The sequence below is a fragment of the Aspergillus undulatus genome, assembly GCF_047715775.1.
Source record: "Aspergillus undulatus strain CBS 261.88 unplaced genomic scaffold BDV17scaffold_15, whole genome shotgun sequence".
Lineage (NCBI taxonomy): Eukaryota > Fungi > Ascomycota > Eurotiomycetes > Eurotiales > Aspergillaceae > Aspergillus > Aspergillus undulatus.
In genome coordinates this window covers 228,833-249,756 of record NW_027396619.1, presented here as the reverse complement: position 1 = coordinate 249,756, position 20,924 = coordinate 228,833, and the positions used below count along the sequence as shown (strand labels likewise).

General features: G+C 52.0%; 8 protein-coding genes across 8 annotated transcripts; 3 read left to right on the top strand and 5 right to left on the bottom strand.

The window, feature by feature from the left end:
* Positions 1–449: 449 nt before the first annotated feature.
* Positions 450–2,512, bottom strand: BDV17DRAFT_289899 (permease for cytosine/purines, uracil, thiamine, allantoin-domain-containing protein; the record flags this gene model as incomplete). The annotated part of the gene is made up of 5 exons (XM_073761763.1): positions 450–1,132; positions 1,401–1,596; positions 1,641–1,851; positions 1,909–2,013; positions 2,073–2,512. The coding sequence occupies 5 exons, from the start codon at positions 2,510–2,512 to the stop codon at positions 450–452; spliced, it is 1,635 nt and encodes a 544-aa protein (XP_073617126.1).
* A 285-nt stretch (positions 2,513–2,797) lies between these two features.
* Positions 2,798–3,917, top strand: BDV17DRAFT_45184 (uncharacterized protein). Its single transcript, XM_073764538.1, has 2 exons — positions 2,798–3,230; positions 3,287–3,917. Exons 1-2 carry the CDS (start codon positions 2,894–2,896, stop codon positions 3,709–3,711), a joined length of 762 nt encoding a protein of 253 aa, XP_073617125.1. The 5' UTR covers positions 2,798–2,893; the 3' UTR covers positions 3,712–3,917.
* Positions 3,918–4,049: 132 nt separating this feature from the next.
* On the top strand, positions 4,050–5,077 carry BDV17DRAFT_289897 (bZIP transcription factor; the record flags this gene model as incomplete). The annotated part of the gene is made up of 2 exons (XM_073761762.1): positions 4,050–4,212; positions 4,326–5,077. The coding sequence occupies 2 exons, from the start codon at positions 4,050–4,052 to the stop codon at positions 5,075–5,077; spliced, it is 915 nt and encodes a 304-aa protein (XP_073617124.1).
* A 21-nt stretch (positions 5,078–5,098) lies between these two features.
* On the bottom strand, positions 5,099–7,499 carry admA (ADAM family of metalloprotease ADM-A). Its single transcript, XM_073757426.1, has 3 exons — positions 7,375–7,499; positions 6,279–7,311; positions 5,099–6,195 (listed from the first exon to the last, which is right to left on the bottom strand). The coding sequence occupies exons 1-3, from the start codon at positions 7,460–7,462 to the stop codon at positions 5,151–5,153; spliced, it is 2,166 nt and encodes a 721-aa protein (XP_073617123.1). The 5' UTR covers positions 7,463–7,499; the 3' UTR covers positions 5,099–5,150.
* Positions 7,500–9,599: 2,100 nt separating this feature from the next.
* BDV17DRAFT_259333 (FAD binding domain-containing protein) lies at positions 9,600–12,000 on the bottom strand. Its single transcript, XM_073757425.1, has 6 exons — positions 11,801–12,000; positions 11,361–11,719; positions 11,140–11,284; positions 10,931–11,085; positions 10,708–10,874; positions 9,600–10,634 (listed from the first exon to the last, which is right to left on the bottom strand). Exons 1-6 carry the CDS (start codon positions 11,910–11,912, stop codon positions 9,755–9,757), a joined length of 1,818 nt encoding a protein of 605 aa, XP_073617122.1. The 5' UTR covers positions 11,913–12,000; the 3' UTR covers positions 9,600–9,754.
* Positions 12,001–12,413: 413 nt separating this feature from the next.
* BDV17DRAFT_297738 (Zn(II)2Cys6 transcription factor) lies at positions 12,414–15,107 on the bottom strand (the record flags this gene model as incomplete). The annotated part of the gene is made up of 5 exons (XM_073763554.1): positions 12,414–12,711; positions 12,779–13,935; positions 13,983–14,859; positions 14,928–14,961; positions 14,998–15,107. 5 exons carry the CDS (start codon positions 15,105–15,107, stop codon positions 12,568–12,570), a joined length of 2,322 nt encoding a protein of 773 aa, XP_073617121.1. The 3' UTR covers positions 12,414–12,567.
* A 199-nt stretch (positions 15,108–15,306) lies between these two features.
* Positions 15,307–16,704, bottom strand: BDV17DRAFT_297735 (Aldo/keto reductase family-domain-containing protein; the record flags this gene model as incomplete). The annotated part of the gene is made up of 1 exon (XM_073763553.1): positions 15,307–16,704. Exon 1 carries the CDS (start codon positions 16,411–16,413, stop codon positions 15,307–15,309), a length of 1,107 nt encoding a protein of 368 aa, XP_073617120.1. The 5' UTR covers positions 16,414–16,704.
* A 2,023-nt stretch (positions 16,705–18,727) lies between these two features.
* Positions 18,728–20,188, top strand: BDV17DRAFT_289893 (major facilitator superfamily domain-containing protein; the record flags this gene model as incomplete). Its single annotated transcript, XM_073761761.1, has 3 exons — positions 18,728–18,800; positions 18,915–19,600; positions 19,679–20,188. The coding sequence occupies 3 exons, from the start codon at positions 18,728–18,730 to the stop codon at positions 20,186–20,188; spliced, it is 1,269 nt and encodes a 422-aa protein (XP_073617119.1).
* Positions 20,189–20,924: the final 736 nt, after the last annotated feature.

The window sequence follows — 20,924 nt, the reverse complement described above, 5'->3', positions numbered from 1 at the left end:
CCACCGGAGACTGGGTGCTAACTCTCTAGGCGGTACTGACACTGTAGAGCAAAATAGCGGAGGAGGGAGACGATGTTCTTATCCCTGTCACTTCCACGTAGTCATTCAGCAAAATTGGCATACGTTGGGCGATCGTCATAGCCGCATCCAGAGCCCCGCATAAGGGCTGAAAATGGCGAATTGTCGACAACTTCACAAAAGCTGCCGCCATGTGGAGAACAAGGAGAGGCGGCGTCGCAGCATCAGCGCCTGGGTAAGGACGATGAGCGAGGATATTTGTTGTGCTTTCCACAACATCCAGGAGCTGTGACTTGGTACCGTCATCATAGTCGAGAGCTGAATATAAAGTCTTTGAAAGAATACCCATGAGACTTCGGATTCGGTTGAACTGTACTTGAAGCCCGCAGCGGCCCTCTCGGCACGGTCATTCGTGAGAGGGCCCAGATATTTCATTCTTCCACATCATGATCATCAATCAGCCCATATACCAGCTGCTCATCCGCAGACAGGGTCGGCGTTCTGTTTAGCTTGGCGGAGGCAACGTTGCCAAAGAGTACGCAGCCGTTAAATATGTTGCGGACCCGCCCAGGTCGTGATATTTCCGGAAACAAGACCAACATCCTGCTTATTTGGCCTAGAAGAGCCCATACTGATGCTATTTCCTCAGATTGGAAATATAAGAGAACGAGACTAAGGCGTGCTTGGGAATGGGGTAGCTGCGGGGCGCCTGGCACACGGAGAATAACATCCTCAACTCTCCAGATCCTGACAAGTGCATAATACAGCCCAAAGGCCACTAGCAGCCCAACCATATAAGCAACATAATAGAATCTCTGAACACCAATACTCGCATCAACACCCATGGAGTTCAAGAACCCGTAGAAGTTCGGTACAATAGCCGCAATGTATGCGACAAAGACGTGAATACCGAAACCATAGAAGTAATAGTATGAGCCGGATGTACTAGCGGAGTACAGGTCAGAAATGTTCAGACGCCCCCGGCGGAGCAGATAGTAGTCACATATTAGGATTCCGGTTATCCCGCTGAGGAAGATCTGATAGCTCGAGAGGAAGTCGGTGGAAACGGAGGCTGAGGAGAGGAGGTACCAGGGGTTTATTGCGTACGAGAGGACTGTATCTGTCAGTGGAATAGTGAACAGGGGAAAGGCTAGGCGGAAAGGAAAGGATACCAGCGCAGATAAGAAACCCCCGTTTGACGGTGATGTACTTCGGGAGTAAGGAGGCAATGTCATTCCCAGCCCTGGAAAACCAATTAGAAGTGAACCGTTTCACCCAAGATATGGACAGGGGTGGTATGAATATGCAACTCACGGATTAGAATTCTCAAAAAATCGCCGAAAACATAGTCGAATAAGCCAACGACAACGAGATAAACGCACAAGCAGTCCGATTCTCACTCGTATACCGTTCACCAGCCATAAGCATATCGAGAAAATCAAGCGGATTCCAAACCGATTCTTCAAAGACACTCTCACTCGCACTCGCAATAACATTCCCAAAGTCAGCCACCAGCAACGCGGGAACGAAAAGCTGAACAATTGGCCCCAGAGGACGTCGGATGGTTTCCTTGCGTACCTTTGGAGGTCAGACGCGTTGGAGATGAATGTCGTACAACTTACTAGACCAATGAAGAGGAACCGGCAGACCATCCAGCTCTTTTCGAAGCCGTGGATTCTGGATCCCATGCGGAGGGCTGAGCCTTTTCCGCCTGCGAGAGTGACTGTCCATACGGTCATGGCAATTAAGGCGGCGTAGTAGACGAATACTTTAATGTATACCAGGGGTTTCATCTTCGGTACGGGGACGAATAGGAAGGCGGAGTTTATTACCCTTTACAAATTAGGCATTCAGCCATCGGGCATACCGAGTAGGATGACGATAGCAAACCAGTATACAAAGAAGCATATCATCCCCGCAGAATTGAGAGCCGAACTTGGGCCCATCTTGTCATGGATATTCTCCATAGACGGAAATATGGTATGGAGGAAAACACTGTTCCGAATCAACACTGACTCTCAAGCCTATTTTGTTCAGAAACGATGAGAACTCACTAAATACACTGCGCCCCCTGCACAGCCAGAACCCCATTCCAGACAACACTCATAGCAGCCCGATTAAATGTCGGCCAGAGCGCTCCCCAAACGCCAAAACTAGCTCGACACTGCACTGGAAACGGAATGTGATAGAGTGCGCCGGCGCGGCCATTCAAGGCCATTAGAATGCCAGCCAGGAACCAGCGCGCGAAACTGCACGCGACGGCTCCCCACATGCTCAATCCTACCGTGAGCCCTGTTGACGCTGCGTCTAGATTGCTTACGTTTGCAGTCGCGAAGAACCAGAATGAGATGTAGGTGAGCTGCGTCCATGTTCGGTCTTGCAGTCGGGTTGGGCGGATCGAGTCGTTGTCTAGGGAGCTGACGAGGCGGAGGTGGCGGTCTGCGTCGACGCTTTTGACGATGATTTTGTCGTGCGCTCTTCGCAGGAGGTCCATGATTATGGGTTGCAATAGGAAGTGCGCTCGGGGTGAAGATTGATTGTGATCGGATGAAGTCTTTTCGGAAGACAGGATGGCGGGAGTAACCCTTGTGTATGCGGTGCTACTATCATCACCACCATATCTGGCGCGGGAATGGCGATATCGCCCCCTTGCAGCCAGTCAGAAGCCCGCGATACAGATTGACAGGGATTGTCTCTATATTTATCGAGGGCCAAGAGTCTCGGCTCTTTCTCGACTCGAGCCCAAGCTTCCATCTCCAACTGCCGTTCCGACTCCAATCGGGTATCCTCTTCTGAAAGTGCTCAATTGACGACAATAGAAAGACAAAGAAAACCAACGCCTTCGCCTCGCAAAAGACCGACAGAGAAGCGCAGCATGCCGAAATACTCGCACGTCGAACTTCGTACATTGCAAGGGCGCGATACTACTGAAGACGAGATCCCTGTCATCGACCTATCGCAAGTTGACAATGGCCTCGAGGAAAGGAAACATGTCGCCGCGAAAATCAGGGCAGCAGCAGAAGGCACAGGATTCTTCTACGTCAAGAACCATGAAATCCCCGAGGAGCTGATCCAGCGCGCGCTACACCAAGCCCAGGTGTTCTTTGCACAAAGTGCCGAGGAGAAAGAGAAGGTGTTGCATAGCAAGTTCCCGAAGAATGATGGATATCACGGCGTTGGAACGACGCAGACCAATAATAAAGAGTCGCACGGTAGCCAGGTTCTTTTCAACCCACTGCACCAGACGGATCGTACTGACTGTTAACAGACCAAAAGGAAACGTTTTCCGTCCGATACAATCCGTTCAACGATCCAACCGTCTCAGATCGATCCCCATCGCCCGATCACTCCCAAGAGGGCCTCTGGACAGGAACAAGCCACCCTCCCGGGTTCAAGGAGACGACGCTGGAGCTCTACCGAGCACGCCTCAGCCTCGCCTTGGACCTAGAAGAGACCTACCTCGACGCAGTAACAACGCATCCCGGCGCAGACGGTCTATACGTGCACTACCATGGCACAAGCACCAACGGCGCGGCGGCAAGCATCAATGTTGGAATCGGATCTCACACAGACATCCAATGCATCACCCTGCTCTGGCAAGACAATTCCGGCGGACTACAGGTCCTCTCGGCGAATGGGGAGTGGCTTGATGCGCGACCAATCGAGGGGACACTGGTGGTTAGCATCGGATGATCCTCGAAAGGAGAAACGACCGCGGCTTGGTGACGTGAGGGAACCCAAGTCATGATTTTGGGAAAGCCTTTTCTAGAACCTGTCGAACCTGGAGAGATGATCTCATATATTCCACCCCTCTAAAGCACCCCTCCGCCAAGTGGGCCAAGTGGGCCCATAAGCAACCTGCATTAGCGCCCCCTAGTCCCTGTTCTTCCCCAATAAAATCAGCTAAAAATACGGGCCTCTTGTCTCCAGATCAGCGTCTCGCATAAAACCCCCAAGTTCCTCTCTACACTGTATACACTCGCACCCGCCACACTGAAGCTTACGGCAAAGTTCACGACCCGAGGACCACGATGGACGAGCACAACCACGAGGCAGCCTTTGATAGGTCCCTGATCACGCTCGCGCACATGCCGCAGCAGGCGAATGTGTGGGCGCCCGACGATGACTGGACCGGGGTGGTGGATCGCAAGGAGAGGAGGAAGTTGCAGAATCGGCAGAATCAGAGGAAGTGGCGTATGTTTGTTTTCCTTTCCTTTCCCCTGCTTATGCTGTTTATGCTTTTGCTTTTGCTACTAGCCACAGCCGCTTATTCCTGTTACGCGGAGAGCTAATGTGGACACTGACAGGCCAGCGGAAAAAGGCGATTCGTGGCACATCAACGTCTACCTCACCAACAGCCACAGACTCGGGCTCTTCCATAGGTAACTCAACAGACGTGATAGAAATCAGGAAAGGAGAGCGCCAACTCTCATGTGGCATGGCGCCCCGCAACGCAAACGCCTACAAGCGCTGGTTCGAAGCCACCGCACACCATCACTACCTCGCCAACTCGCCCCAAATCGAGCATCTAATCAGCCTAACGCGTCTGAACGTGCACTACGCCATAAACCAGAACATCCGAGCCGTAGGAATGGACATCGAATGGACATGCGCGGACGACCTAATCTCAATTTTTAACATGGCGTCCCCGCACCATGCATCCTACAACGAAGAGCTAATCCCGCTCGCGCTGCGGCCAACAGATATCCAGCGCCGAATGCTACATCATCCGTGGCTGGATTTCTTCCCGTTCCCGAAGATGCGTGATTGGTTGATACTTGGTGAGCATTTGTATGACGATGAGGAGTTGTGTCATGATCTTATGGCGTTCTGGGATACGCGGGCTACACAGGCGACGTTGGTTGTTTGGGGGCAGAGTTGGGATCCGAGGAGTTGGGAGGTTACGGAGGGGTTCGCAGTGAAGTGGGGGTGGTTGCTGAGGGGGAGTCCCGAGTTGCTTGCTTCGACGAATTATTGGAGGAGACGGAGGGGGGAAGCGCCGCTTAGGTGGAGGAGTTTGTTGGCTGAGGCGCCTTTACCGGAGGCGTTGGGCTCTTAGGGTTGCTACGTTTGTTAAGTGTATATATGTATGTATATGAATGAACGTTATCATGAACTATATCTCGTTATCATCACGCGTACCTATAGTACGGCGTCTGCACAGCGGGAGGCTGTCTAGTCAGTCTGGCCGAGTATGGCGGTGGAGCCATATAGCCAGGCCCAGGTCGTGGAGGCAAAGGCGCCTGAGAAACAGGAGGCATGCTCTTCGGCTTTCGACGCCGGCAACAGCAGCAAAAAATACATGCAAGCAGAGACAGAACAAGGAACCCTCCTATCCCAGCCGAAAGACCAATGACAAGCGTCCGATGCCGGTCAAACCATGACTCACCATCCCCATCACTACCTCTAGTACTCCGACATACACCCCCGCGACAGAGTCCCCCATCACAGGGTGTCCCGTCGAGAACGTCCCCAACTCGTGAACAACTCTCATCCCCGCCCCAAGCCGAAGGAGACGAGCAGGAAAGTATACATGTACTATTCCCACAAGACGAGATAGTCGAGTTATCACCAGTAACCTGCCCCTGACACTGTAAATCGCGATTCGTGCACTGCCCACTCGAGCAGAATAATCCTTCCCAATCACCGCAAGCCTCCCCATCATCCTCCGTCTCATCATCCGGACAGTCGCCCGAGTCCCCGGGACACGTCTCCTCAATATCACACTCACCAAGCGCAGCACGACAGACCGTTCCGCGGGAGGCAAACTGGCAGTCGTGACAACACCCTTGGCCAGAAGAACCATCGCAGACTGCATCACCGCGAAAGCGGCACGTAGACCCATCACAGCAGGTATTATCATCACAGTCATCGCCGCAATCGCACTCTTCACCGGCTTCGACAATTCCATTCCCGCACTCGCCCAAGGTAATAGTTGGTGTATTAGTATTTGTCGTAAGACACCTCGTTGACACCCGTCGCGATCCAAGCGCCGAACAAACGTTCCCGATTGTGCACGGTGAGAAATCGCTTTGCGGGCGGGTCGAGATAGGATTCATTATGTACTCCCCGCCTGCGCTGCACGTTGATGCCGAGAAGGGACAGCAGGATCCGCCGCTTGAGCACGTTGTACTTTCGCAGTCGTGGTAGGCGCCGAAGGTGTGGCCAGACTCGTGCCTGCACCAGAAGCCAAAAAAAAAAAGACTTTAGCATTGCATTGGACAAAGGGGAGGAAGGAGGGGGAGGGTATGTATACGCACGCAAAAACCTGCCACTGATTTGCGGCGCTCGCAACAACGTTCGCGCCCATATCACCACTACACAGCTGTCCTACCCAACTCACCCCGACCTCCGTGCCCGTCGAGCAGCCAGTCATAAGCGTCCAGTAGGCGTTCTCGTCGTCACGTAGAGTACCCCTCCACTCGGAGAAGGCATTCAGGCGCCAATCGAGATCGCCTGCGCTGCATCCGGCATTCCAGGGTTCTTCACTCGATGGGCTCGACGGACACCCTGCTTCCTGGATTGTAAGATTGTGGAATGAGAGCGCGACGTTAAATGAGCGCTCGAAGAGTTCGGAGGCTGTGTTTACCATGCTCACTAGGGCCTGCACGAGGTCGTCACTTGAGTCGAAGGAGGCTGTAAAGGTACAGTCTGTTGCGATCCCGATGAGCGCAATTTGGCGATCACTCGGGCAGCCGCTGTTGTCGCCTATGGAGTCGATGAAGTCGGTTCTGTCGATTGTGTATTGGCGTTTGGATAGTGAGGTTGGGTCGGTCCAGCCATTCGTGATATCCGTCATGGGCAATGGGATTTCGGCTTGGTTGTCGTTGCCACGGTATACGACCATTTTCGCTGGTGATGGATCCTCGTCCTCGTTTCGTTCAGACTCAATCTTTATATCATATTGCGCTCCACCAATACTAAACGCCCCGCTAAACAGCGGATTGTCTCCATATCTCACAACATGGATCCTCGCCCATCCAACCTTTTTCCACTGGAAGGCGCCAGACTCGATGTAGACAGAACCTCGAAAGACCTTCTGGCTACGGCGTGATAGGACCTCGGTCCGTCGCGCCCCGTCATTGCCGACAAAGTTGATGTGAGGTTCTTGGATTATGAGGTCGTGGTTTGGTGCGAGAACTAGTTTGACTGGTTGTTCGGACTCGCTGTCTAGTGTGAATGAGAGGTTGAAGGATGCGTGTGGGGAGATCTTTTGGGAGGGCGTGTAGATGGCGATGTTTTGGAGGGTTGTGCTGTTGATAGAGGAGGGCGAGTTGGAGCGGATCGAGTACGCTGTGCAAGAAATTAGTACCTTGATAATTCCCGATCTCCGATGATGAGGATGAAGTTACTTACCTGAACTATGTATGGAGAGAAATATACAAAGAAACAAAAAATACTCAACCAGCACAAAAAGCGTTACTCGAGAATGAAGAAACCTCATATCTGCAGCAACCTATGTACCTCTCCTCAGTCTCACAGTCTCTTCTGCACCCTCCGACGCAAACGGACCTCCCGCCGGAGTATATATCACCATACTCCGCCATAGCCTCTCTCCTCTCACCTGCTCAGGCTCGAAGTCGCCGCCCAGGACCTCTGCTTACGCTCTATCGCCCCAGCCCCACTGCCCAGAGAGCATCAACCCTCCGAGCCCATGAGTGCAGAACACCAGGTCATGCCAAGCTTTAGGCATCAGGATAAAGACACCCCGTTTGATTGACCAAGTCTCGGGCCAAGACGGACTCGTCATCGTATGGGTGCCAATGCTGACATTTACCGGTCCCAGAGTATGGAGACTAGGGTCTGTGGGCAGCGGGGTGATGTCTGAGGAACAAGGCTGCGCGCTGCCACGATTGTATGCAGAGTGGACTAGGTTGCTAGGCTAGGAATCCGAGTGATCCGAGAGATCCGAGAGATCTGGGCTATTTGGTGTTGCGTTGTCGGTGATGAGTGACGAGAACAAGAATGAGGCTGAGGAATTGCTCGTGTTGATATTTTTCTCTTGGGCGCTGTTCAAACAGTGCCCGCTCTCGTCAGCTAAAATGAGGCTGAAATTGGTGTAGTAAGGTGAGCCTATTATGTTTGCTCTCAAACTCAGCAGGAAAGTTATAACTATTCCTTTTCCCTCTAGACATTTTCGACACAATATCCTCGACGCCAACGTCAACCTGACAACACCCCCACTAACCCTAAATTCTAGAATCTGCAACCCACAATGATCGCCAGCGGGGCACAACAAGCAAGCAAGACCACTAACATTATTCTACTCTTCAGTGCCGAAACGAGGCGCAGCACTCTTCTCGCCTTATCTCCGATCGAAGACCGGCGCTGCTTATGCGATCTTACGCGTTCCACAGCCTGGGCACAAGCCACGGGTCATTTCCGCGCTAATGCAACCAGGTTATCCTGGTATTGGCGGTTAGCATTGGCGGAACTTATTATAGGTTGATGAGGTTTTGTGTCGAGTCATGGGGGCTCCGGCTGGTGGTTCCGAGGGTAGATGGGGGGTGTTTTAGAGGGGTACATTGAGTTAATGAGGGACGGAAATGAGTAGGTTAATTCTAGATAACATTTTTTAAAGGCGGAGCCACGGCCGGGGTTTTACTTTAGAGGAATGAACGATAACTCCCCATGTACCCAGAGGAATGGGGCATTAGGTTGAACTCCGACTCTGTTGAGGGGATCCTTCAAGAGCGGAGGTCCTTGGGAGAGGTGAGGACAATATCGGGCTGCGCCAAAGTTCTAATCAATATCAATCCAGGACGCTCATTTATAAACCTGGGAGTTGAATTCAGGAGCGGAGCCTTTAGAAGATTCTAACTCTCTATATCCCCGAGATTCGTGTCTTCCCTAAGTCGCATATCCTCCAAACAACGGGATACGGCGCACAGCTCATAATCAGCAAAGCATTCCAGAACCACAGCAATTCAATCAGCCCAAACGCTCAATTCCGAGTACCTACTTGGCTGGTGAATCAATAACTTCACTAGACTCCGCAATCTACAGCATTTTTTTTTGGTCCAAAAAACATATCAGTACCCTAACAGGGTCAAGGGTCTCAACCCCAGGGCACGTCTGTTAGCATTGATCTGCGTCCCCAGCGTCACCATATCGCCGACGGTTCAAGACACGCTCATTCTTGTGATCTAGTAGCGCAATTCGTCGCCTCAATGGAAGTACGATCGTCGGCTGCACATACCCGCGATCGTCAAACAGGACCTCGATGAGGAATGGTAGCTCACCCATCCGCAGGAGCACATCGTGCCATCGTCCGGATCAAAGAGTAAGCCAGGTGTACCTGACAGACGTCAGGTGTTTAGAGGACTGGTCGAGCAGCGAGAGGAGGTCAACGCATGATAGCGGCGAGGCACAGCAGCAGCCTGATCGGCGAGGTATGGCAATTAGAAAAATAGAATAACGGGTAATATTTGGGAGGCGGCAGATTGGGCAATGGTAGATCTGTGGTCAAGGGATATTTTGTGGATCTCGGGTCGACGAGTGGTGTGTATTGCAGAGGATGGTGGAAGAGCCAGGGTTTAGGAGCGTCTGAAAGGAACAGGTAATATTCTATGCATTTGGCTCCTTCCTACGCTGCGGTTACGTCGCTTCGCAAGTGGCATTTACACTTGCAGTTCTCTTCACTCAATTCTGTCTATACTGTTCTAGAGCTTGACCAACTGTGACTGTAGCCTCTATTTTAGCCCTCCCATAAATTCTTCCATTTGGGATCCGCCATCTACCACCCCAAATGCCCCTTCAAAGCCTCAACAAGATTCCCAGGGCCTGAACTGCTCGAGTCAAAAGTCGCAAGGATATGTTGATCCGGACGCACCAGCGTCGCCTGTCCCTGCTTCAACTTCATCAGTCGAACCCATTCCTCTCCAGCCCGTCCAGGCTGGACCTCAAAGTCCAAATCAAGCACAACGGTATTCAGCTTCAGCGCCGAGGCAGCGTTGACGGACGCAGGTAGAGGTAGCAAATTCCGCGAATCCGCAATGATCGTTTTCCATTTCTCCCCCCAGGCCGAGTCAACAAGAACAATAAACCCGTCCACGGGAACGAGATCGAGCGTTGAGTACTCCTTCCTCTTGACCTCTTCCTCGCCAAGCTCTGAAACATAGCTCGAATCGATCCGCGGCAAATCCAACGCCCTAATCGGTCGAATCCAAGCATGCGGCACCCTTGCGCCAGGCACACAAACCGGATTGAACACACTCGCGTGCCCGGGGACTTTAGTGTCCCCGTAAACATACCCGATGTGCAACCCCAGGTTATCGAAATGTTCTCGTTGTCCCTCAATCCCTTCATTAATGCCCACCATTGCGCCAGGGTCCTCGATATTTCGATGCAGATTTTCGCGCGCGATCTTGACGTCGTCGTGGGTCGTTCCCAGGGCCTTGAGGAGACCAAAGATCTGCTGCCCGTTCTTCACGCTCTGCGCGGCGTTGACAAGGGCGACTTGCCGCCTGTCGGACTGGTATGTACTTAGGATCGATGGTGCTGCTAGGTCCTGGTGCACGAAGGCCAGTTTGTAGGCGAGGTTGTGCACGTCGCCGAGGCCGGAGTTTAGGCCTAGGCCGCCGGTTGGGGGGAAGGAGTGTGCGGCATCGCCAGCTCTGATGTAGACAGTCAACTACAAGTGGTTGAAGGCGAAGGATTGGATAAGGTAAGAATGGGAACGGAACGTACAAGAAGACACGATCCATTTGGTACTCCTTCGCGACCTTTCGGCTGAGGATCCAGGGACGGTAGGAGAGCACGTCGTAGGGGACGTTGCCAGCGTCTGTACCAATGGCGGCGTTGATGGTCTTGCGGCAGAGGGCCTCGTTCCATGATTCTACCGGGTGTTTCTTAGACTGCGCAGTTATTGTCAGGGTCTCTCTTCTCATGACGGAAGATCCAAAGGACTCACGTCGAAATTGCATATCAGCACCAAATTCCCCGACAGGTCATACCCGATAATGAACCCTGACGTCTCAGGGTCCATAATCCAGTGCAGCATCCCCACGCGGTCACCGATGACGGGCCGCAGGTCGGCGTTGAAGTGGATGGTCATCATTGTTTCGTCTGCCTGGTCAGACTTGCTGCGAGGTTCAGTGGGGTGGAATTGGGAGTACTGACAAGAATCTTCACCCTCACACTCAACACCAAGGTATCGCCTCACTGCACTTTTCGCCCCGTCACATGCGACGACGTGTGCGGATTTGACGACGTATTCACGCCCAGAGCTGCGGTCTTCGATGGTCGTGAGGACGTGGTCCTCGAACTGGTTGCAGGATTGGAATTGTATTAGATGCGCACTGTCAAGCATTATATTAACTTCAGCCGAGGGTCTTCCATACCTGTTCCAATCTTACAAACGAATGATTCTTCCTAATATCACTTCGCCCGCTGTACCCGTTCATCAGTTCCCTCGCCACTAACTCCTCAAACGCCGGTTGAGGAATATTATGAATCATCTGCGGCGTCGCATCCAACACATCAGGATCCATCCTCTCATATGGTAACCTCCCAACCACCCTCCCACTCAAACTCGTCAAGAAATTGACCCAGTACGCGTCACTGCGCGGCGACCCCAATCTCCGAATCTCGTTGACGTCCAGGCCGAATTGCCGGACTAGTTCGAGAGTTCGTGGGGACAGCGCGTGCGCTTTTGGGGCGGCGAGGCGCGTGGGGTAGCGTTCTACTACGAGGGTTTGGACTAAATCATAGGAAGTGTCAGCTAAGCTTCTAGTGGCTGTGTGTAATATTGTTTAGAGAACGATAAAGGGCTGTTATGTACCGTTGAATTGAGCCAGCATATATGCGAGCAATAGGCCGGAGGGGCCACCTCCGACGATGAGGATCGGGACCTCGTCGTCGTGGGGTCGATCGGGGATTTTTGAAGGAGACATTGCGTGTTTCTGTTAGCGCGACAAAGTAGAGAGGTCTTGGTTGCTGGTATTGCTTGTCCAGGCTGGCGCTGGGCGCATTGAGTGGAAGTTATTGGAAAGGAGGGACACTGGGAGAAAAAGAAAAACGGCCAGTATTGTGAAAGTCAATCAGACCATTGGAGCCCCTCCCGACCCTTGTCAACTGAAATTGAATTCGAGGGCTAGAACGTGGGGAGTTTAGGGTGATCAATGTGAATGGACAGCCCCCACGCTGGGAATTCCGAGCTCGTCCCACTCGGGATCGTGATAAGGACGATGCTGTGGGACTTTGTTACTCCACCATCAGATGGTCGCACTTGGAATACGGTGACTCTATGTCTATGGCTCACGCCCTATATAAGCACTCAATCATCCTACTCATAGAGACGTAGATCCTATGGCATAGTCTACACGCTGCCAAAGAGTTGCAACCGATATGCGTTGAATTCAGAACCGCGGAGACGCAAATTGCGCCTTCGCAAACTAAGTTTACGCCCACTTGGGCAACAAGTCTCGAGGTCTAAGATGGGTCTATCAAAGAACTGGCGCGTTCGGGAATAGACCCGCAGGACGGGTCTCAGTGCGGCAAGGGGAAGGAGATCAAGGACACAGAAAACATTCCACTGTTCGCCACTGTTCAGTACGCCAATCCGTGGGAAGTGCGCGTCCAGCGATACAGCGACAATATCTCTCTTCTGCGAGCCTTGTGCGTTTCGCGGAAGTGCGGATCCGCTCGTTGTGCGTCATGCAGCATTGATCGGAAGACTTTGCGGATATTTTTCTACGGTAGTTAGTTATCCAGCTTCTCTTCAATTCTACCAGGCCTGGGAAGATTGTGCAGTACGTACCTGGAATGTTGTATCCAGTGTCACGACGCTGACTTCATGGGCGCGGATGATCGTCTCGCAAACTTCCTCAACGGATTTATTAAAGCCCAGCTCAGGCATTCGGTCGACGAACAGGAGGAGGATAAAGCTCCCTTGGAGTAGGTAGATTCCGAACAGGTACGGCATGAACGTGAGTTCTGGGTCAAGCGTAAGGATCTGGTGCACAGCTGCTGTTGCGCTGAGGGCGTGTGAGGCACAGGCCTGGAAACTATCCGATGTGATCCAGTCATCCTTGTCTTCGATCATCGAGATTGGATCCCATTTGCCGTGCAGCAGTATGTAAAAGACGTGGAGCATGTGCGAGCTGTAAGCTATTACTAGCGGCTTCTTCGAGTCGACTGATAAGGCCGAGCTATGACTATGACTTTGCGCGTATGGAAGAATGTGGTCGAGGGGGTCCAGAAGATGTCGAGTTGAGAGGGGGCTGTCGAGTTGGTCTTGCAACTCTGCAAGGTCTTGCTCTCGCTGTGAGATGAGAGTCTCGATCCTGTGGATTGCTGTGAGATTTAGTGTATCTCCTAGGAGAGGATGGTTCTGGATGTGGTGATAGTCGATGATGTGCCCAAGGACGGTCGCCAGGGGCAGGAAGTACTCAAAGAAACCGTACCCCGTTATTCTCGCTGGAGGACCTAGACATGGCACAGGAATCGAACTGAGGTCTACCCTTTCAAGACTCTGCCAGATGGCTTCGGGTAGGGGTGCCGCGACGCAGAATGTCCCCTCTGGGAAGTGAACTGCCGCATTGAACGATAGAGCGAGGTGACGGTCGAGACAGTAGATGAGCCAGAAGAGCCGACGGCGTTCTTCCTTGACAATCAGCCACTCACGACTGGAGTTGTGTTCTTGGGGAATCTGGTTTGGAAGTCCTCGATTTTGCATCCCCTCGTCCTCCATGCTCAACCCGCTGGCTCGCGCCAGCCGCGTGGCCTTCGAGAGCCATTTCAGGCAGTCGGCTTTGAAGTGGCCACCCGATACCACAAGCGTAAGAATCACCATCGCGAGAATTGCGTCTGTGGAACCAAGGAAATCAGGTATAAGCCCGCTTCCAGCGGCATGCGATACTGACGATCGCCCGTCTTTATCAGAGAACCCGCCACCGGGATGATATTGCCATCCATCTGATAGAGTTAGCTCGCGTATCATGAAAGCTTCTGGGTCGGCGTACCGGACGTTCGGAAGTAGTTGTCCCAGTCGATCGGTTCCATCAAGTCCATTGCAAGTCTATATAGATCCAAGACAATGCGCTGTCGTGCACCAGGTGGATCGAAGATCTTGATGTCCGCGGTCTGGGCCACACAGAGCAGCATGACAAGCAAGAGGACCGAGGATGTCGGTCTTGGGGACGTCGGGTGGAGGACGGAGGAGGGGTGTATGACGTGCGTTATTGTATAAGGGGAGGTGGCTTTGAAGATCGTGTTTCTTTGCTCATTGAAGTAGATCTCGAGCATCTCGGAGGCATCTTTGGCTGAGATAATGCCCTGAAGATATGGCAGTAAAGGCTCGAGGCAGGGGTACGACTGTCTACCCTGGCCTAGCCCAACATTCAGGTTCTCTTGCAAGGCTTTGTGCGAAACTGTCGAATAGAGACCGCGAGAAACACTCCGTGGTATCGGGGTCATCCTGTCCAGCCAATGCTCGATGCGCCCGGGAGTGAGCGCGATCTGACTGCTCGGACGTCCTGGCAGCCCGAAAAGGGCATCCTGGAAGAGAAATGGGTTTGGAAGGTCTCGATGTCCTTCAAACCCAGTCAGGCTGGGACCGGGACCAAGTTGATCGCTCCTGCCTTGCTGTTCGTTGCTGCCCGCATTGTCTCCTGTTCCGATGGTAAGGCGCGAAGAAACGTCTTCTGTCCCCGACGGACTGCTTAGCGGGTTTGTGACCCTCCGATGCATAACGACGCCCCTGTTCTCTGGGGAGTTATGAATATCGATGGGGTTGATCAGGTTGTTCAGAGTAGGAGGGCCAGGTGCAAGTGCTCTATGGGCTACACTGGCGGGTTTCGGGCGACGACGGCGGCCGCGTTTTCTCACGAGCTTCTCATACTGGCAGGGAGTGTTTCGTTCTGAAAAGACATTCAATCAGTCGTTCATTCGAGGCCAGGCCAAATCACCAACCTGCGCATCGCTGGCTGAACGAAGTTAATGCTTAGCCAAGATTAACAGCGTGGTTGGGGGAATTACCATGGGCGCTCTCCATCACAGCGCTGCTTCGACTGAGAACATCGATCGCAAGCTCGCAAGACGCGCAGCCTGCTCTCGCCGCCGTCTAGCACTGTTGGGCTGGCGTCCATCAGGCGTGATCCACCATCTTCCGTATCTAGGGCCCGAGGGGATGCAGATAGATGACTGAGAATGAAAATGCGGGGAAGAACCAAGATTAAATGAGGAAACTAGCCCCTTCCCCGGTTAATCTCCTTTCCTAGTTCGGGGGATATCACCCCGTGTACTCAATTTGACACGGCCAAGACTCTTTATTCTCCATAATGAGTTCTAAAGCTTCGTCTGGACCACCGCCTCCTCTACTTGTGATTTTTCATCCCCGAAGCTATAATCTTTCCATGCACCCAGGATTCGATGCACTGCAGAGAACAATCGGGAATCCGTCGTGATATCCTCCTTGCTCGTGACAGGGCCAAGGCCCTGGTCTTTATTTGTCCATCTCCACATTCCATCACTCTGCTGGAGTACTCGCGCCGCCGTGTTTATATTCTCTTCAACTTCCGCCACAGACGTTCCTCCAAGAATCGTTCCAACGCGAAAGTCGGCTGTCGAACAATGCTGCGCTCGCTGCAGGGCATACTGCACAGCCAGCCTAGCCAATGACTCTCCTTGAGAAGCGACGTAGACTGCTGCAGCCTGTACTGCTCTCCGCAAACCATCCGGGGCCGGGTGCCAGTCTCCTAAGGCTGCGATCGGGACGCCCTCGTCGCGCAGCAGGCCGCTTGCGAGTGGACTCGAACTGCAAACGCTGGATATGCCCGCCTCCGCGAATGCCTTCAAGCCCTCCCGTTCCAGTCGATCGTTCTGGAGCGTCATCTGAGCCCAGTTCTGTATTACGTCTAGTGGTCGGCCATATATCTCTCGTGCGCGGCGAGCAACCCTGGCCAGCGTATCGATCGGATAGCCCGAGATCCCAACATATCGCACTGTCCCTGCCGCTACCATCTCCCACAACACTCCAATCGCCTCCAGCACATCTTCTTCCGGTACTAACTCGATGTCATGGCAAAATACCACGTCCAGGTAACTCGTCCGTAATCGCTCGAGTGACCGAGCCACTGAGTATCTAATCCATTCCGGAGAGTAATCGGACTTTGTCGCACTGACTCGGCCAACCTTGGTGATGAGGAGATAATCATCCCGCATGTAGAGTTTTGTGAACTCCGCATGCGATAACGACTCCCCGAGAAGCTTCTCGGACGGTTCATAGTACGGTGAGGTGTCGATGGCGCGAATACCGAGGTCAAAAGCCCGGAGGAGTACCTTTCGCGTGTTCTCTGGGTTTGGACTCGAGGTGAGTTGATAACTAAACCCTGCCCCTCCTAGAATGAGGGGTGGCAGGACCTGGCTTAACGGAGTTGACGGTCGGGCGGCCATGCTGGTTGGTGTTCGGATGCGGTCGCAACGAAGCTGACTTCCACGCGTCGAAGGGGAGGTCGACTCCTTAACAGTTGCGAACGATATCTAATCAGAATCCCGGAGTTCGATATACCACCTAAACAGGCATGTTTACTACTGCGATCCCACTCCACCCCCAATGGTCAAATTACCCGGGATCTATGCTACGGCTAAATTCCGCCAATCGGGTTTCTTGTGATCAAGGTTTTCGGGAAGTCCGATGTTTTTGCACCAATAAAGATCCAAGTCTGTTAGGGCCCTGTGGGGCCAGTCTTTCATTTAGCCGCGAAAATTTTCTGCCTGCATCCTAAGGCTCCCAAAGCGAACTCGAGGCCAGGACGCTGGGAGACATGAACCTCCGGCAGCAGTGAGAGATAATTTTCACGATCAGTATTGCAGAGCAGCAGATCTATTTTCTCGTCCAACTGAGTTCGCGTTAAGACCTCATTCGTTCTGTAAGATTAGTAAGTCATTGGTTATGTATTCACTTCTTGTCCACTTATATATTTGCACGTTTTTCCAGGCATTGGGCAAGATATATCAGGGTTTCGTTTATCAGCACCGCAAGCACTTTGCTCATGGCTTAGTCCGGCCAAGCTTACCTCTAAGCATTTTTTTGCACTCAAAGTCATGCTCAATAATTAGTATGATTGTGACCAGTGTATTGTAATCGGGAAATGGATGGAAAGGTACAGGAGAAGTGAAAACTAGTCACTCCTCAGTTATACAGGTGATTTGCACTGCCATTTGCATGGTCTGTGCGGTGGCTCAGTGTCAGAGCTGGCTAATACGGGGCGCTTTCGAGAGCAAAAGAAGGTGTCGCCATCTGAGAGGGCTAAGTTTAAACCAAGTCAACTCAGCCTTTGCCGAGGCTGCAAGGGGCTTCCTGACAAGGACCGGTACTGTAGTTGGAGAATGGCTGTCATGCAGTACTTTGAATGAAACAAAGTAGAGAAGGTTGCGGCATGCAACTCGAATGGAGCTCAAGTGGCGGTATCTATTCAAATGCGATACTGACTGATACTGTACATGGGTTTCGGAACCTGGTGTCGCTGCAGAATATCCTTTCTTGATGTTTGGAGTGCTAGTTTGCTTGGAAAGGTATGTCACGAAACACCACTGGAAGGCAGTTTGTCTAAATAATACAATGGTTCATAGAAGCATATTGTAGACTAGGAAATGTACAGCCCTCATTCACAAACTAGCTCAACAATATATCCAACTTAAGACCTTGATTATTCGACTGGAAAGAACCGGAAGTAGGTAGAGCAGGCTACCAATCGACACGGCAGGAACTTGGTTCCTCTCAGGGTACCATCCCCTGACTAGACTTGCCTTCCTTACGCAGGCCGTGCATAAATACATCTTGCACCGTGGCTTCAACATAATCCAGACCATTTGGAAAGCCTCGCTCCGGGCCTTCTCACCTGTTAGTTTGATCTAGACTACTGGTTCTCAGCAATCATGCCGTTGAAGTAGCAGGATTTGACACAGCATAAAAAAACTCGAACGAGGGCTTTGCTCACAGAAATCGAAAGCGTGTCACACATAGTACAAGAGTCGGGGGAAGTCGCTGAAACTCTCCGTTCTGCCCCATGAACCTCAACCAGAGTTGGTCGGTGACGGGATCTGCGATACCGACCGGTCATGTCTCAGCACGATGTGAAGTCTGTCAACAGGCTGTCACAATAATGTTGAGGGGATTGGGCCCGAGTTCAGCTCCAAGTCCACATGTGTCTAGCGGCTCAAATAACGGCCGCTCCCCACGTTGACTCATTGATTTGCAGTCTAGGTCTTTTTCACTGATGCTGATGATGGTCACAGGCGAATAATTTTCTATTTCGAGGCTTTGGCAAACGACAGCTTCTGCATTTCCGACAAACGTTTGGGTGCGTGATGCTGCTCCAACGTCACTCAGGGTGTTTGGAACCTTATAAACCCTCCCGACCAGGGGATTTTCTTGGCCATCTCCAGCGAACATATAATGTGGAAAGTGCTATGCATACTGTTGCATTCCCGTCGACGGGAATATCATGCGGGTGTTATATCAGTATCATCGACTACAGAAGGCTGTCCAACGTGCACTTGACAAGCGAGTGGTGCGTAACGACAACCGGAGCGAACACTCTTTACTGAAACTGACGGTATCGCAGAATATTGCTTCTGAGGGAGAAGATTTCCACAGAATTTCCAGTGCAGGGTCTTTCCCAGCAGCAAATGACTCCGTCCATTCAGTATGGATGAACGACGAGATTGGCTGGATAGATGCGCATGCCTGGAACCTGACGACCAAATGGCCGGCTACTTTACTTGTTTCCAGCATTTCATGTGTGGTGGCATTCGCAACCGCCATTCCAGCGCCCCTGGTGACTCCCAACTCGCAAGATTTTGGCACCTCCAAGTGGATTGAAACATGAGTGACCGGTAAGACATAGCACACCTTTTTTTTTTCTCCTCTACGGTATCCTGACCCTGTCTAGCAACTTTCCTCTTCGGCTTCGGCATCGGCGCCCTGGTGACGAGCCCTTTCTCCGAGACCTTTGGCCGTAATCTAGACTTCATTGTTACAATGGGCTTGATGATGATCTGCCTTGGTCTCTCCAGCTGCGCAGATACACTCGCCCAGCAACTGGTCTTTCGGCTCTTTGCAGGCTTTCTGGGGTCCAGCCCGCTAGTATGTGCTGGGGGTAGCCTGTCAGACCTATGGACTTCTCACAAACGCATATACGTCTTCCCGGTGTTTGCCGTCATATCCTACACAGGCTCCGCTGTTGCGCCTGTTGTCGGAGGAGCCATTTACCGCGGTGGAGCATCCTGGCGATGGGGCGATTGGATAACTATTATTGCGACCGGCTTGCTTTTGTTCATGGTGATTGTAGTCTTACCAGAGACGTTTCAGCCAATTCTCCATAAGGCGAAGACACGAATAATGCAGGCTGAGACGCGTCACAGACATGCCCACATATTCGCAATAGATACGAGAGGCAAGTCTTCGCTGTGGTACCAGATCATGCAAGCCATTTGGCGGCCTTTTGTCGTGACAGCTGACGAAGCCATTCTCGTCCTCTTCACCTGGTACATTACCCTTATCTATGTCATCCTCCTGACCTTTCTCAACGGCTTCAATTACATCTTCGCAGACATCTACGGCTTCGATCCAGTCCAAGTAGGCTTGACATTCTTCGCGCAGCTCGTCGGCAACTGCTTGTCCTGCCTGCTGATTCCCTTCGCGAACAAGCTCTAGAAGCGCGACCTTGACAACGTGAGGGGCCGAGGGAGAAAGTACAACGACGACAGAGCAATCAGACCAAAATCAAACGGAAACAGCGATCTGTCTGCCGAAGCACAACACGCGGAGGATGTCGATGTCGACATCGACGCCCTAGCTCCGCCGCTAGAAAGCCAACTCTACTACGCCATGGTCGGCGCCCCCTTCATCCCAGTCTCACTATTCTGGATGGCGTATACCTCCCGCGCCGACATCTCACCGTGGTCGCCCATTGCGGCGTTCATGTTCTTTGGATTCAGTTTCACAACAGTCTTCGCATCATGCTACCAGTATCTCACAGCCTGTTACGGGATCTGGTCTGCCTCGGCCGGCCCTGGCGGCAGTCAATTGTCTACGAGCATTGCTTTCCGGTGGCATGATGATGGCCAGTATGGTAATGTATTCGAATATTGGTGTTATGTGGTCGCTTACAATCTTGGGGGTTGCGTCGGCCATTATGGTGCCGGTGCCGTATGCTTTCTATAACTGGGGCCATAAAATCAGGGGCTTCAGTCGGCATGCTTATAAGGGCGGAATGTAGGCAGTCGCTGCACTTCCCAGGGGGTAAAGGCTATATATTAATGACAAATATGCTTGCAACAAGTGGCTGCGTTGGGAACATAGGCCGTCTCTCATCTCTGCGCACCAATCATATATAGACCTCTATACTTCTACTCTATAGCCGGATATTGAACTTCCCACCGCAAGCAATAGAATATTGCTCTATACCATTCACCCCCAGAGCTGCACACGTGAGCCTTCAGACTACGCGTATTCCGATTGACTCGGCAGGAAGAGACTTCTAAAACAACAATTGGAAGAAAGTTCCGAGCCACCCTTTGTCAGAAGTTTATTGCAATGCATGAAGAACCCATGAATTATAATCATGACTCTCTGCAGTATTTTATAAGAGCGTTGCAGTTCGGAATGGGCGTATTGACCTTGAGAGAATATAGACATCTTGCCATCAGCGTGCTTTACTCTGGCTGATTCTTCTTCTGGTCGCGTAAGCGATCATCATGCCCTACTTATGCCCTTGTTTTCCATATTTCAGTCGTGATCGTTGCTTGAGTTGTGGCGTTCGCCTCCAAAGCATCGCATTGGCATTTCCTAGATCCATGACCGAGCATTGAGATTTAGTTGCCTGGCAAAGAATTGATAATCAATAAATTGACCGCTTGTTTTGCTTCTAGCAATGTTCCCGTACATCGCTTACGCCCTG